Below are 16248 nucleotides of genomic sequence, written 5' to 3'. Positions count from 1 at the left end.
GCTGAATTTAACGTCACCTCAAGAGGTGGCATTAAATGACACATGCTATCAGATGCCTAAAGTAGAAAAAAAACCAACAATACTGATTACATCATACTGATCCCTCCAGATAGGAGGCCCCGCTCATACGACAGCCCTTCCATAACCACCATCTCTTTCAGATACTATCATGCTACTCCTTCCCTCACCTCTGATCCCCTCCCCCCACTCACTTACTGGGGTTGCCTAGGTAGTGTAGTGACTGGGCAGAAGCAATCTGCTCCATTCCCAATCACACATTAAAGGTGCTCCTTATTTGGCACATTAAAACTACTGCTAGGGGTCAAAACCATCTTTTTCAGCCTTGCAGCAATGGGACAGGAGCGGAAGGGAACTGCTTCCGCCCTGGCACTTAATTACCCGCACTACCTCAGTAAGTGCCAGGGGTGGTGGGAGGGAGGGATAAGTCAGGTGATATGATGGTCTTAGGGGAGTGATTGAGAAGGGTACTTGAAGGAGGAGTTGCAATTGGGGATATGTGTATGGGAGGGCCATGAGTATGGAGGATTGAGGTTCTGCGCAGGGGGCAGGGCCTGGCATCAATGGCAAAGAGGGGGGGGGGGGGGGGAGAACTGGTATGATGTTCGTAATTGGAACGTTTTTTTATTTGAACAATGGCCATGTTAAACACATTGGCAGATAGTGTAAATTCACCTATTCTGTCTGCCAATGCATGTAAAGCAGGCCCATGCGGTAAGTGTCCAGAACAGTAAATGCAGGGCACACGCTGGCCACATTTCTGACATTTACCACACCAACTTTGCACTTACAATACCTTATGCTTTGTATTTAAGGAGGGCTAAATGCAACACCTAAAATTACTTGCAAGTAAGATACAGGGTCTGCATTCGAGGATCAAACTACCCTGGGGGACATCCTGGAGCAGATTTTACAGAAATTGGTGCAGTCATCTTTCCCAAGAAAATGCAACATACTTTGTGATGGTCAATGATGAACCTGTTTGGTGAACACTTGAGAAAGCATTTGAGCTGATGGCCTGTTTTTCTGACATGGGGCCCTTTCATACTTGCTTACTGCAGCATAAAAGTCACTATTGCGGGACGTCTGAGCATGTCCCACAGTAGTTTTCTGTTTGGCATGCATTACCTACAAGCTAAAAAAAACATAGAAATTTTTTAGCTCTGGAGCGGAGAGTAGGCGTGCCCTATACTAATCGGTTAGCGCAGCTATATTGCTGCATACTAACTGATTAGCACATGGTTAGTGTGGGAGCCCTTACCACCTACATAATGGGTAAATTAGTGCTTGGTTATTAATGGAGAAAATGAAAATGTGGCCATTTTACAGCCATGCTAAAAGTGGTCTCAGCATGTAAGAAAGTCTCGCGCTAGTAACAGAACAGGCCACTTAGTAAAAGGGCCCCATGATGAGATAAACTGACAATTTAAAATCAAAAATTAGTTACTGAAATTTCTTCATAGACAATGTGCGTGTGTGAAAAAATATAACCAGAGGATTGTGTGGCACCTTATTCACTGCTGAAAAATTCCACAGAAAGGGATTTTAAAAAACTATAAAGAAAATAAAACTTTTAAAGGTAAGGCAACTTGACTTGGGACCTAACATGATAATATAATTTCTGGCCAAATCCAGCAGAAAAAAAACAAAGACTGAAAGAAAAGACTGCAGAGCCTGGTGGAATATGCCTGACAAGGCTGACAGAAAAAACAAGACAGATGTCATTTTTAGATAGCTCTGGAATTTTGTTCCACATAGTGATGTGGCGACTTGTTTTTATGACAAGGTAATCCTGCCTGCTACAGGAGATTTTAGTTATTAGTTGAATCATCATTTTCATTTTTTTCTGTCCATGATACCTTAGTTAATATTTGTGTAATTATTATGCTTTTTTGTCTACACTTGTTTGCCATTTTTATTCCTATTAAGTGTATTTCACACATTTGTCTATTTATTTAATGTGTTCCTCTACACCTTTTTTTCATACATTCTCTCTTTTTCCCAGCATCTGCACAATTCAATCTGCCCTTTGGGATTATCTGAGATATTAGCAGAAAGAAAAGTTAATATGAATTTCTTTTTGGCATCATAACTATATTCTGCTCTGACTTTACTCTGTCACCTGTTTTGATTATGCATTTCTTCAAGTTTGAAGTTACTAGTTTATGAAAAACATTCTTACATACCTCTTTATGACTATTTTCTGTTTCCCCATTCTCAAGACTTTGTTCTTCTGATAACTCCATTTTAAACAAAGGCCCTGAAGGCAAAGTATATGCGTGATATTAAACAATCATCAAAATATTGTTAAAATGAACCACCAAAACATGCATAGGGACAGAGATCCATCTATTTATCTACTTAATTTTGAGATAATGAAATGAATTTATAAACCATAGGAATCTGCCAAGGTGGTCTACAACAAAATTAATTAATTTATTTCAATATTCAGCCTGTCTTCCCAATAGAGCCCAGAACAGGTTTCAAAAAATATCCTATATAATAAAACGCACCTCCAACATTCTGAAGCTGACTGCGTGGCTGAGGCATTCCTGCTCTCTGTATCCATCTCCTGAATTGAAATCACGTATTTCCGGATTCGTCACAAGCAGAAATGACCAACCACACGAGGTTTCTCGGCTTCAGAATGTTGGAGGTGCATTCTATTAAATAGGATTGGTCAGTTCCTTGAAGCACAGCCAGAGCTCAGCGTCCTGCACAGTAACGCTCAGACACCAGAGAGAGAGAGGGGGGGGGGGGGGGCCTGACACCAGAGAGGGGGGGAGGAGGTATCTCTGTCACACACACACTCTCTCTCACAGTCAATATCTTTCTCTCTCTCACTCAGACACTGTGTCTCACACACTCTATGTCTCACACTGTATCACATTCACTCTCTATGTGTCACACAGTCACTCACACACTCTCTTGATCTCATACACTCAATCTCACAGAGAGTCTGTGTCTCACACACACTCTCTCTCGCACACACTGTATCTGTGTGAAACACACTCTCTCTCACACTGTGTCTCACATACACACTTGCACACACTCTCATTCTCACACACACACACTCTCTCACAGACAGACTCACACCCAGACTCTCTCTCTCTCTCACACACACTCGCACATTCACTCTCTCTCTCACACGCAGTCACTCTCACATACACACTCTCAAACATACACACTCCGAGGAAAACCTTGCTAGCACCCGTTTCATTTGTGTCAGAAATGGGCCTTTTTACTAGTATATATATAACAAACAAAACCGATAAACATAAAATCTTATAAATAAAAATACAATCATAAACCTTAAAATTTAAATATTTTCATGAGTAGAATGATGTGGTAGCTGTGTCAGTCCACTTTTAAGGTAATAAACAGAAATAAAACAAAAGAAAAAAAAGATAATACCTTTTTTATTGGACTAACAATACATTTTTTGATTAGCTTTTGAAGGTAACCCTTCTTCAGATCAGAAATAAACAAATGTTGATAAATAACAGTACATATAAGTGAAACACAACAGCATTCCAATGACAATGCTTTGGTGTTTCACTTATATATACTGTTAATTATCAACATTTGCTTATTTCTCATCTGAAGAAGGGTTACCTTCGAAAGCTAATCAAAAAATGTATTTAGTTCAATAATCTCATGAAAATCACATGAAACATTATTGAAAAATAAAGTATCACTAGTTCTCCTAAAAATATCATAATCCTTAATTCAAACACACAGTTTAAATAGCTTTCCTAAACCCCCAATAAAATGAAGATACATACCAGTAGCAGGTATTCTCTGAGGACAGCAGGCTGATTATTCTCACCATTGGGTCATCGTCCGCAACGGCCCAGGAGACCGGAAAAAATTTGAGAGCAAACGAAGAAGTCTCTTGAACGCTCAGTCGCGCGGGGTGAGCTCACTGCGCATATGCGAACGGCTTCCCGCACGCGACACGAGCGTGACTCCCTCAGTTTAATAAAAAAGCAAACCAGAAACAAGAACTCCAAGGGGAGGAGGGCGGGTATGTGAGAATAATCAGCCTGCTGTCCTCGGAGAATACCTGCTACAGGTATGTATCTTCATTTTCTCTGAGGACAAGCAGGCTGATTATTCTCACCATTGGGGTATCCCTAGCCCCCAGGCTCACTCAAAACAATGAACATTTGTCAATTGGGCCTCGCAATGGCAAGGACATGACAGAGATTGATCTGAAAAGAAATACAACTAAGTGAGAATGCAGCCTGGAAAAGAACAGAAATGGGCCTAGGAGGGTGGAGTTGGATTCTAAACCCTGAACAGATTCTGCAGCACCGACTGCCCAATCCGACTGTCTTGTTGGGTATCCTGTTGAAGACAGTAGTGAGATGTGAATGTGTGGACTGATGACCATGTTGCAGCCTTGCAAATCTCTTCAATGGAGGCTGACTTTAAGTGAGCCACTGACGCAGCCATGGCTCTAACATTGTGAGCCGTGACATGGCCCTCCAGAGTCAGCTCAGCTTGGGCGTAAGTGAAGGAAATGCAATCTGCTAGCCAATTGGAGATTGTGCGTTTTCCGATGGCGACTCCACTCCTGTTGGAATCACAAGAAACAAACAACTGGGCGGACTGTCTATAGGGCTTTATCCGCTCCACGTAAAAGGCCAATGCTCTCTTGCAGTCCAAGGTGTGCAACTTGTCTTCACCATGGCAGGTATGAGGACAGGGAAAGAATGTTGGCAAGACAATTGACTGGTTCAGATGGAACTCCGACACTACCTTCAGCAAGAACTTAGGGTGAGTGCGGAGGACTACTCTGTTATGATGAAACTTGATATAAGGTGCATGCACTACCAGGGCTTGGAGCTCACTGACTCTACGAGCTGAAGTAACAGCCACCAAGAAAATGATCTTCCAGGTCAAGTACTCCAGATGGCAGGAATTCAGTGGCTCAAAAGGAGCTTTCATCAGCTGGGTGAGAACGACGTTGAGATCCCATGACACTGGTGGAGGTTTGACGGGGGGGGGGGGGGGGGGGGGGGGGGGGCTTTGACAAAAGCAAACCTCTCATGAAACAAACTACTAAAGGCTGTCCAGAGATAGGCTGACCTTCTACTCGTTGATGATAAGCACTAATTGCACTAAGGTGAACCCTTACAGAGTTGGTCTTGAGACCAGACTTTGATAAGTGTAGAAGGTATTCAAGCAGGGTCCGTGTAGGACAAGTAAAAGGATCTAGGGTCTTGCTGTCACACCAGATGGCAAACCTCCTCCATTTGAAAGAACAACACTTTTTCGTGGAATCTTTTCTGGAAGCAAGACTTGGGAGACACCTTCTGAAAGACCCAAGGAGGCTCTCAATATCCAGGCTGTGAGAGCCAGAGTGGAGGTTGGGATGTAGCAGCGACCTCTCGTTCTGGGTGATGAGGGTCGGAAAACACTCCAATCTCCAGGTTCTTCAGAGGACAACTCCAGAAGAAGAGGGAACCAGATCTGACAAGGCCAAAAGGACGCAATCAGAATCATGGTTCCACAGTCTTCCTTGTGTTTCAGTAAAGTCTTCCCTACTAGAAGTATGGGAGGATACGCATACAGAAGGCCTGTCCCCCAATGAAGGAGAAAGGCATCTGATGCTAATTTGTCATGAGCCTTTAGTCTGGAATAGAATTGAGGGACTTTGTGATTAAACTGAGTGGCAAAAAGATCCACCGAGGGGGGTGCCCCATGCTCGGAAGATCTTGCGGACAACATTCATGTTGTGACCACTCGTGAGGTTGCATGATCCTGCTCAACCTGTCGGCCAGACTGTTGTTTAAGCCTGCCAGATATGTGGCCTGGAGAAATATGCCGTGGTGGTGCACCCAAAGCCACATCCGGACGGCTTCCAGACACAGAGTGCGAGATCAGATGCCCCCTGCTTGTTGGTGTAATACATTGCAACCTGATTGTCTGAATTAAAATGATTTGATTTGACAGCCAATCTCTGAAAGCCTTGAGAGTATTCCAGATCGCTCGTAATTCCAGGAGGTTGATCTGAAGATCCTATTCCTGAAAGGACCAAGCTCCTTGAGTGTGAAGTCCATCTACATGAGCTCCCCACCCTAGGAGGGATGCATCTGTCATCAACACTTTCTGCGGCTGAGCAATTTGGAATGGATGTCCCAAGGTCAGATTGGATCGAATGGTCTACCACTGAAGGGAACTGCAAAAGTCGGTGGAGAGATGGATCACATCCTCTAGATCCCCTGTGGCCTAGCACCACTGGGAAGCTAGGGTCCATTGAGCTGAACTCATATGTAGGCGTGCTATGGGAGTCACATGAACTGTGGAAGCCATGTGCCCTAAAAGTCTCAACATCTGCCGAGCTGTGATCTGTTGAGACGCTCGAGCCAAGGACACTAGGGCCAGGAGATTGTCTGCCTTTGCCTGGGGGAGATAAGCTCAAGACATCCGTGTGTCCAACAGAGCTCCAATGAACTCCAATTTCTGAACCGGGACAAGGTGGAACTTGGGATAATGGATTACAAACCGCAGTAGCTCTAGCACTCGAACAGTCATCCACATGGACTGTAGAGCGCCTGCCTCCGAGGTGCTCTTCACCAGCCAATCGTCGAGATAAGGGAAGACATGCACTCTCAGTCTGCGTAGTGATGCTGCGACAACTGCCAGGCACTTTGTGAAGACCCTGGGTGCAGAAGCGAGGCCAAAGGGCAGTACACAGTACTGAAAGTGCCGGGTTCCCAACCGAAATTGAATATACTATCGAGATGTGAGAATAGGCATCCTTTAAATCTAGAGAGCATAGCCAATCATTTTCCTGAATCATGGGAAGAAGGGTGCCCAGGGAAACCATCCTGAACTTTTCTCGGACTAGGAATTTGTTCAGGGCCCTTAGGTCTAGGATGGGACGCATCCCCCCTGCTTTCTTTTGCACAAGGAAGTACCTGGAATAGAATCCCAGCCCTTCTTCCCCTGATGGAACGAGTTCGACCGTATTGGCCTTTAGAAGGGCGGAGAGTTCCTCTGCAAGTACCTGTTTGTGCTGGGAGCTGAAGGATTGAGCTCCCAGTGGACAATTTGAAAGCGTGGATTCCAGATTGAGAGTGTATCCTAACCGGACTATTTGAAGAACCCACCTGTCCGAGGTTATAAGAGGCCACCTTTGGTGAAAAAAATATCAACCTCCCCATGACTGGCAAGTCGTCCGGCACAGGCACTTTTCTGAGGCTATGCTGCACTGCAGCCAGTCAAAAGCCCGTCCCTTGCTTTTGCTGGGGAGCCCTAGGGGCCTTAGGTGCACGCCGTTGACGGGAACAAAAATGCTGGGACTAAGCCTGGATAGGCTGCCAAGAAGCAGGAGTGTACCTATGCCTATTGTAGGAATAGGAAGCACCTCTCTTCCCTCCTAGATGAGGAGGCGGTAGCAGAAGACGCCCGGCAGGAGAAAGAATCCATAGTATCATGGTGCTTCTTGATCTGATCGACCATGTCCTCTACTTTTTCTCCAAAAAGATTATCCCCCCCGCAAGGAACATCCGCCATTCGCTGCTGGGTCTTATGATCCAGGTCAGACACACACAGCCATGAGAGTCTGCACATCACTATACCTTGAGCAGCTACTCGGGATGCCACATCAAAAGTGTCGTAAGTACCCCTGGCCAGGAATTTGCAACACGCCTTCTGCTGCCTGACCACCTGGTGAAAAGGTTCGGCGAGCTCTGGAGGAAGTGCTTCGAACAAACTGGACAGTTGCTTCACCGAGTTCCACAAGTGTATGCTCATGTAGAGCTGGTAAGTTTGGATTTTGGCGGCGAGCAAAGCGGCCTGATACGTTCTCCTCCCAAAAGAATCCAAGGTCCTAGACTCTCTGCCTGGGGGCACCGAGGCATAGTCTCTAGTACTCTTGGCTCTTCTGAGAGCAGAGTCCACCACCATGGAATCATGAGGAAGTTGGGCCTTCACCATTACTGGTTCTCCATGGACTCTGTACTGGGTCTCAGCTTTTTTGGGGACCACTGGATTAGATAGAGGGAACGACCAGTTTCACATAAGAACTTCCCTGAGTGTGTTATGCAAGGGGGCCGTCGCAACCTCTGTGGGCTGAGAAGGATAGTCCAAAACCTCGAGCATCTTGGCCCTGGGCTCATCCACAACCTCCATAGGGAAAGGAATGTCCTTAGACATTTCCCGAACAAAGGAGGAAAAAGAAAGACTCTCAGGGGGAGACATCCTTCATTCAATAGGCATAGTAGGATCAGACGGGACTCCATATGACTCTTCCACTGTAAGGTATCTGGGATCTTCCTCTTCCTCCCATGAGCACTCATCTTCAGTGTCGGACAGAAGCTCTCTAAGAGCAGCCCGAACCTGAGCCTGTCTCGACGTCAAAGAACGACAGCCTTGAGGGGGATGTCGAGAAGTAGACCCCTGCCTAGACTGCGGCAAAGCTTCCTCTGCCGAGGGAGAATCGACCCGGGTGGCGGCCGACGCCGAAAGCAGCTCGAAGGACGGGGGTCTCACCACAGGTGAAGGCCCAGATGCCGCTTCCACAGTCGATGCAGAAGGTGCAAGCACCCCTGGCACCGAAGCAGACTGGCGCAGCAATCCTTCCAGAAGCTCTGGAAGAAGGGCCCTGATGCGCTCGTCGAGAGCCTCCATTGGAAAAAGCTGTGGGGCCGGTGTAGGAGCCGGTGGCAGAACCTGAGGGGGCTCAAGAGCCAGTACCAAGCTGCCAGAAGACTGACGAATCGGCACCTCCTGTATAGAGGGTGAGCGGTCCTCTTGGCGCCAACGCTTCTCGGGTGCCGAATGCCTTGGCTCCCCGGAGCTCTTGGTACTGTGTCTGGAAGGAGAACGATGACGGTGCTTCTTAGCCTTCGCTCAACGCCCATCATCGAGACTCGTCGGTACTGAAGAGGAGGACGTGGAATCCTCACGCCTTCTCGGGGCCGGGGGGCCTGCATAGCAGTAGGCCTTGAGACAGGTGGAGACCCACTCGATGCCTCGCTGCTCCCAGCGCGATGTGGTCGTTCGGCAGCCATTACCTGCGCTCTCGAAGTCGATGCTTCCCTTGACGTCGACGCCGCCAACCTCGGTACCGATGTTGATGCCGACGTTGAAGGACCGGACCGATCAGCAAAAAGTCTTTCATGCTGAGCCTCCCGAGACACTTGGGTCCGCTTTTTCATAAGAGAACACAGCTTACAAGCAGCTGGCAAATGTTCGGGCCCAAGGCACTGGAGACACCACACATGGGGGTCGGTACTCGAGATGGTCCAGTTGCAGTGAGTAAAACGCTTGAAGCCACTGGGAGTCCTCGATGACATGGACGGAAAAATAGCGGCTGCGAAATTAAAGGACTCGATTGTGCCAAATAAAAAGGCACAAAAAGGGAAAAACAGACCCGGCTGAGCAGCCTAAAAGGCGGCAGCGACGAAAAAGAAAGGAAACTTAAACAAGTAAAGAAAACTAACAAAATAAGGGAAATAACTCTTTTTTTAAACATTTTTTTAAAATGAGAACTACGCACTAGTAAGGAAAAAGAAAAAAGGGGGGAGCAGTGAAACGTGAAAATTAGTCTCCTGAGCCGAAAAACTGAGTGCCGCTGAGAACGTGTCACTCAAGACGTGGTCAAAAGAAACTGAGGGACTCACGCTCATGTCACAGGCAGGAAGCCGTTCGCGCATGCGCGGTGCACTCAGCCCACATGACGGAGCGTTCGAGAAACTTCTTCGTTTGCTCTCAAGTTTTTTCCGGTCTCCTGGGCCGTCGCGGAGAATAATCAGCCTGCTTGTCCTCGGAGAAACTGTCAATAAATCCACAGAAGGGAGGATGCAAATTCCAAAAGAAAACCATTGAGTAAGAATATGCAGAATAATATGCGCGCTCTTTCCCCTCTAAACCAGTACTGCCCTGTTTCTATCTTCCTCTATCTTCCATACAGCACTGTCTCTGTCTCTCAATTTCCCTACTCCCTCCCATCTAACATTGTCTGTTTCTCTTTCTGGTCTGTACCCTGGCCACTACTATGTATCCCCTTTTCTTCCCTCCCTCCAGTTGCCACCTCTGCTGAGCCTGCTGTAGTAATTAAACAGCAAAGCCACGCAGACCATGCCTCTCTGCATGCTGCTGCCGCTTCTGCTGCCGCTCCCACCACTTCTGGTGTAACTTCCTCTTTCAGAGGAGGCTAGAGGTACGGCTGACATATATTTTTGCTGTTTAATTACTGCAGTGGGCCTAGCAGAGGTGGCAATGGGAGGGAAGAAAAAATAGTGGGTGGGGCACTGGAGAGAAAGAGAGAGAAATTGGGCAATAGTGGATGGGAGGGGAGAGAGATGGATGAAAATACTGGGGGGGGGGGGGGGGGGGAGACAAAGGGTCAGGTGAAGCGGGAAGGTCAGAGCCATGACATTACTTCCTTGCTTCAACAGATGCTAGAATTACTAGATAGGTGAGATAATATATATGTGCTTTGAATGACAAATCTGAATTAATAATCATGCCCAAGAGTTTTAATGATGACACAAAGTACTGGAGCACTTATAACATAATAACAAGGGCTCTAAAGGGCTGTATTCTTTTCATTGTAAATATTAAACCTTTATTTTCCAAGAGTTCAGTTTTAATTTGTTCTTATGGAGTCATTCTGCAATTCAGCTTTATTTAGAATTAACTGTAGTTATGTCCTGAGCATTGTGGATTAAGCATAGTTAGAATTTGAATATTATCTGCATATGTATATGTTGTGAGTTCAAGTGAGTTCCTCCTCTTTCCTGTCTTGTTTCATTCCCTCTGAAAATATCATCTTTCCATTTTAGCTCATTCCTCGCTTTTTTTTCTTTTCTGCCTCTCTGTCCACTCAAATTTCACCCTCTTTCTTCTAACCCCTTTCCTTCTATTTACTTTTCAGATACCAAATTTTCATCTTCTCCTTTCACTCACTTGCTCACCTATTTCCCTCTCACTCCTTCCCTAGCCTTCCATTCCCTTCTATCTTCAATCTATTCCCCGTTACCATATTTCTACCCCCTGTAAATAACCATCCTCCTCTCATTCATTTCCTTGCCATCCCTACTCCTTAGCTTCTCCCGCATTTTCTACCATTCCCAGTGTCTCCCTCCCTGCATCCTTCTAGCCCACCATCTGCTACCTTGTTCTTCCCAGCTCAGCATCTTCCTGTCCCTTCTCACTTCCCTCTTGCCCGCTCTCCTGTGGTCCAGCATTTCTCCCTCTCTCTTCCCTCCCACCCATTGTCCATTATCTCTCCCTTACTCACTTCTGCCCCTGGATCCAACACTCCTTCTCCCCTCCCTCCTGTGCAGCATCTCTCCTTCCCTCTCCACTCTCATGTCCAACATCGCTCCCTCTCTTTTTCCTCTTCTCTCTCTCCCATGCATCCCAAGTCTAATATCTCTCTCCCCCCCCTGCAGCATCTCTCCATCTCTCCCTCCCCTCCACCACTATGTACATTTCCCTGTTTCATCCCACTCTCCCTTCCCTCCTCCCAGGTCCAACATTTCTTCCTCTTGTCTTTCATCTCTCCCTATGCAGTATCTATCCTTCTCTTTCCCCACCCCAACATATTTTCCCTCTTCCCTCCTTGTATCTCTCCCTCCCTTCCTCCCTCTCATATCCAACAATTATTCCTCCACCCCCATGTTCAACAATTCTCTCTTCTACCCCCCTCGAAGCATCTCTCCTTCTCATCCACCCCCATGTCCAACAATTTTCCCTCTCTCCTACCACCCCATTGCAGAATTTCTCCTTCTCTCCTTCCCATCCATTCCCAGCAGCATCTCCATCTTTATTGAAATGTATTGATTTTAGTCCTTCTCTTCTAAACCTATACAGAAAATTCACTATTATTTTATACAAAACTTCAGACATCAATATAATTTGCTTATTAAAAAAAGAGTAAAAAGCATCACCTTCTAAGCTTTATGAGTTTTGAGAGGAGTTTGAAGATCTAAGGGTGCAAGTTCATTTTCAAGGAAAACTCCCCACATGGTTTTGAAAAGACATACTTTGTAAGAAGTAAATGCGGAATTAGTCAATAAAGGTATATGTAAATATTTCAAAATGAAATTGTCATGTTTCTCTGACCTTCCCCTGTCTTCATGCTTATCTATGCAGAAACTTCATTATTCAAATGCTCTTACTCTCCACATTTACTAGATAGAGAAGGTGTGTGCAAATGAAATACCTGAATACATGGAAGCAGGAGGTAGAACTACAACATTCTTGAGTTTTTCATTTTCTTCTAAATTGGGAACACATAAGTTATCCCCAGATTCCCAGCTGGACTCTATACAAAGAAGCAATAAAAACCTATTTAAAGAAATGGCAAAAGCATGTGGAGCATGGCTCATGGAGGGAGGGAGACAGAGAGAGAGAGTGTGTGTGTGTGTCAGGGAGGAGGGCAGATCTCACCCAAATAAGACAGATTTGAATGAAGTGGTACCCAAACAGTTTGTTTGGCAAATATAATAAAATAAAGCCATGCAACTCATGTTGTTTGCCCCTAAACAACAATAATGGGCATTTTATATTAGCGTTCAGCATAGTAAATATGTCACCATGGGATACATAGTAATGAGATGCAAAGAATGCAAAATACCTCATTACTGTGTAATATCAGATAACAGCTTGCAGTGAACATGTTATTACTGGAAAAAGGCTTCTTTTTCCTGCCTTGGAGCATCGAACCACTAACACATGGCTCAGTGCTCCTGGGCTGCATATTAAGGGGCAGGAGCACAAGGAGCTTCTCCCTCCCCACCGACACCCCCCCTCCTTGAAGAGGCCCCCTCCCCATGGTGTTCCACTGCCACTCTGTAGGTCCCTCTAGGTCTAACTTATATCTTCCTGGTGGTCTAGTGTAGGGCAAACAGAAGCAATTCCCAATTGCTCCTGCCCATGCCAGCTCTAGCTTTAAAAAAGCAGCTGCAACCTCTAGTAATAGTGTCACAGTACTACTGCTAGGAAATCACACTGACAAACAAGATTTTTTTGCCCTTATATGGCAGCCTGAACCTTAGTGGCAGTATCGCTAGTGATCATGGCTGCCATTTTGAATCCAGAACCACTGGGCAGGAGCAATTGGAGATTCCTCCTGCCCAACTTACACTAGACCAGGGAGATATAAGGTAGAACTGGGGAAGCCTACAAGGGAATAGGAAGTCGGGGACAGGGGGAGGCTCCGAAGGTGTTTAAGGAGCAAGAGGGGAGGAGGGAAGTACCTTATGTTCTGGCCCCTTTAAGAAGTGCACCTTAGGTAGAAAGAGAGAGGGCAAAAGCCAGAAGGATGCCTAGGTATATTGCAAGGGAATGGTCAGCAGGAAAAAGAAGGCAATAATGCCACTGTATTAAGTCTCTAGTCAGACCTCATTTGGAATACTGTGTACAATTCTTCAAATATTTGAAAGGTATTAATCCGCAAACGAACCTTTTCCGGAAATACGAAGGCGGTAGAACGAGAGGACATGAAATGAGATTGAAGGGGGGCAGACTCAAGAAAAATGTCAGGAAGTATTTCTTCACGGAGAGAGTGGTGGATGCTTGGAATGCCCTCCCGCGGGAGGTGGTGGAGATGAAAACGGTAACGGAATTCAAACATGCATGGGATAAACATAAAGGAATCCTGTTCAGAAGGAATGGATCCTCAGGAGCTTAACCGAGATTGGATAGCAGAGCTGGTAGTGGGAGGCGGGGCTGGAGGTTGAGAGGCGGGGATAGTGCGGGGCAGACTTATACGGTCTGTGCCAGAGCCAGTGGTGGGAGGCGGGACTGGAGGTTGGGAGGCAGGGATAGTGCTGGGCAGACTTATACGGTCTGTGCCCTGAAGAGCATAGGTACAAATCAAAGTAGGGTATACACAAAAAGTAGCACACGAGTTGTCTTGTTGGGCAGACTGGATGGACCGTGCAGGTCTTTTTCTGCCGTCATCTACTATGTTACTATTCTGCAGTCTGCCTCTTCAAACAAACAAAAACATGGAGTCAGTCCATAGGGCAACTATTAAAATGGTCAGTTGTCTTTGTCAGAAAGCATGAGACCAACTCAAAGATAACAGCATGTATAGTTTGTAAAAAAAAAAAAAAAAAAAAGATGGAGGAACGGAGTTATGATAGAGAAATCTGAATTGAATTTGTATTCAGGAGGGGTACTAGCTGTGACTTGTGATGGACAGTCAAAAAGTACACAGTTGCTTTGGTTGTACAAGTTGTCTCCTTTTTCATTGATGATCCCTAACAAAAGTAGAACTGATTCATTTGAAGTGCTAAAAAGCAAGGAGATCACCTGGCTAACAAGAGCCATGAATTTATCTCAGAAGAGTCTAAACGTAGATGAGACATTCCCTTCGGAGGGAAGAAGGTCATCTGCTCTACCCAAACTCATTAGGGCATTTAATAACCTATGCCTTCTCACCCTCCTCTTCTTCAAGGATCCCATAGGAGAACAGAGAAAGAGAACCCTTGAAACCAGAACAATCTTGCTACGGACTATCTAAGTCACTTGGTGGGGCCATGTACAGCTGAGAAGAAACATCTAGTGAGAACTCTGAACCAAAGTATAACAGTTCTCCATTCCTCAACAGGTGTCTTAAGTAGAGGAGTGTGGTAGCCGTGTTAGTCCACTCTTAAGGTTATCAATAGAAATCAAACAAAATAAAACATGGAAAAGAAAATAAGATGATACCTTTTTTATTGGACATAACTTAATACATTTCTTGATTAGCTTTCGAAGGTTGACGAAGAAGGGCAACCTTCGAAAGCTAATCAAGAAATGTATTAAGTTATGTCCAATAAAAAAGGTATCATCTTATTTTCTTTTCCATGTTTTATTTTGTTTGATTTCTATTGATAATCAACAGGTTTAATGCAACTTGGAGAAACCCTGATGCATAATTCTATTCTATTATTTATATTCTGCCTAATTGCATAACAGATTCAAAGCAGATTACATCAAGAGATCTTCATTCTAATTAAGAGAAAATACAAAAGAATTCAGCCTCCAATTAATTATTTAACCAAATAGAAAAATATATATTTTTTTAGAGCTTTCCAAAAAAGGAAAAGAAGAAGGAATATGTTTAACCCGGATGGGAATATCATTTCTAATTTTAACAACTTGGTAAAAAAAAGAATGTTTAAACTGAGATTTTAATCGAATATTTTTCATTGAAGGATAACTTCATTTTAATGTGGACTGAAAGCAAAAATTAGATTATTTGGAAAAGTTAAGAGCGGCCACATAGGATTTTGTAAATCAATGTTGCTATTTTAAATTTAATGCATTGCTCTAAAGGCAACCAATGCAACTGGCACAAAAGGGGTATGACTCTCTCATGTTTCATCTTAAAAATTAACCTCGCAGATGTACTCTGAAGCAACTGCAATCTATTTCACTGTTTAAGCAAAATCCCACTATACAGAGCACTACAGTAGTCTAACTATGGTAATACTGCCTGAGCTATAGTTCTAAAACTCTCAAAGCTTAAAAAAGGGCGTATAGCCCGGAGTTGACATAACCAAAATAAACACCTCTTAACTAGTTCATTAATCTATTCTTCAAAAGTCAGTTTTGGAATCCAGTATCACACCCAAAACCATTGATTTGACTCGATCTGGAGAACATCTGTAAATAGAACCAATTCTCTATTATGTTATTCGAAATCTCTAAACCAATCTTTGGTTTTTTTGCTTATTTAAGCTTCAAAACATTATTCTGAGTCCAGCTATCTACTGTTTGAATAGAAGATTCTTAATAGCTGGAAAGTGTCGAAAAAAAGCTAGTAAGAGGACATAACACAAAAATGCCATCAGCATAGGATAGAACATAATTAGTGAAGAAGAAAGAAAGAAAGAAAGAAAGAAAGAAAGAAGAAAGAAAGAAAGAAAGAAAGAAAGAAAGAAAGAAAAGAGGCACCTAGACCTTTCTCACTCAGGTGACCAAAAATAGAGGACACAAAAATGAGACTGGGGCAAGACATTATGGCAGATCCAACATGGCAGCCATTACTGCTGGAACATGGACTGCTTTGGGGTGTGGAGGGGAGAGGGTTCCCCCTACTCTGCAGCTTTCTCATTCACAAGAGTTGCCTGTACCTTGCAAATCCCACTCTCTCTCCCCTTACTCTGCATCTGACTACCTGCATAAGCAGGGCAGAAGGGATTTGCCAAAAGCATATATTTCAGTCCTAAAACAACCTTCATATCTTTTGCTGCACTCCACCATTGAGCCGTT

At 44.7% G+C, this 16248-nt stretch overlaps 1 protein-coding gene across 1 annotated transcript in view; it reads right to left on the bottom strand.

Moving 5' to 3' along the window:
- Positions 1-16248, bottom strand: part of ANKRD26 (ankyrin repeat domain 26) — a 315986-nt gene that overhangs the window by 127585 nt on the left and 172153 nt on the right. Inside the window, exons 18-19 of the mRNA XM_030216173.1 lie at positions 12206-12307; positions 2205-2278 (exon numbers count right to left, since the gene is read on the bottom strand). Coding sequence (XP_030072033.1) covers positions 2205-2278; positions 12206-12307 — 176 coding nt within the window. The remainder of the gene's footprint in view (positions 1-2204; positions 2279-12205; positions 12308-16248) is intronic.

Source organism: Microcaecilia unicolor, chromosome 10, assembly GCF_901765095.1.
Source record: "Microcaecilia unicolor chromosome 10, aMicUni1.1, whole genome shotgun sequence".
In the NCBI taxonomy this organism is placed as follows: domain Eukaryota; kingdom Metazoa; phylum Chordata; class Amphibia; order Gymnophiona; family Siphonopidae; genus Microcaecilia; species Microcaecilia unicolor.
The sequence above is the reverse complement of the archived record's forward strand: the minus strand, read 5'-3'. Positions and strand labels throughout refer to the sequence as shown.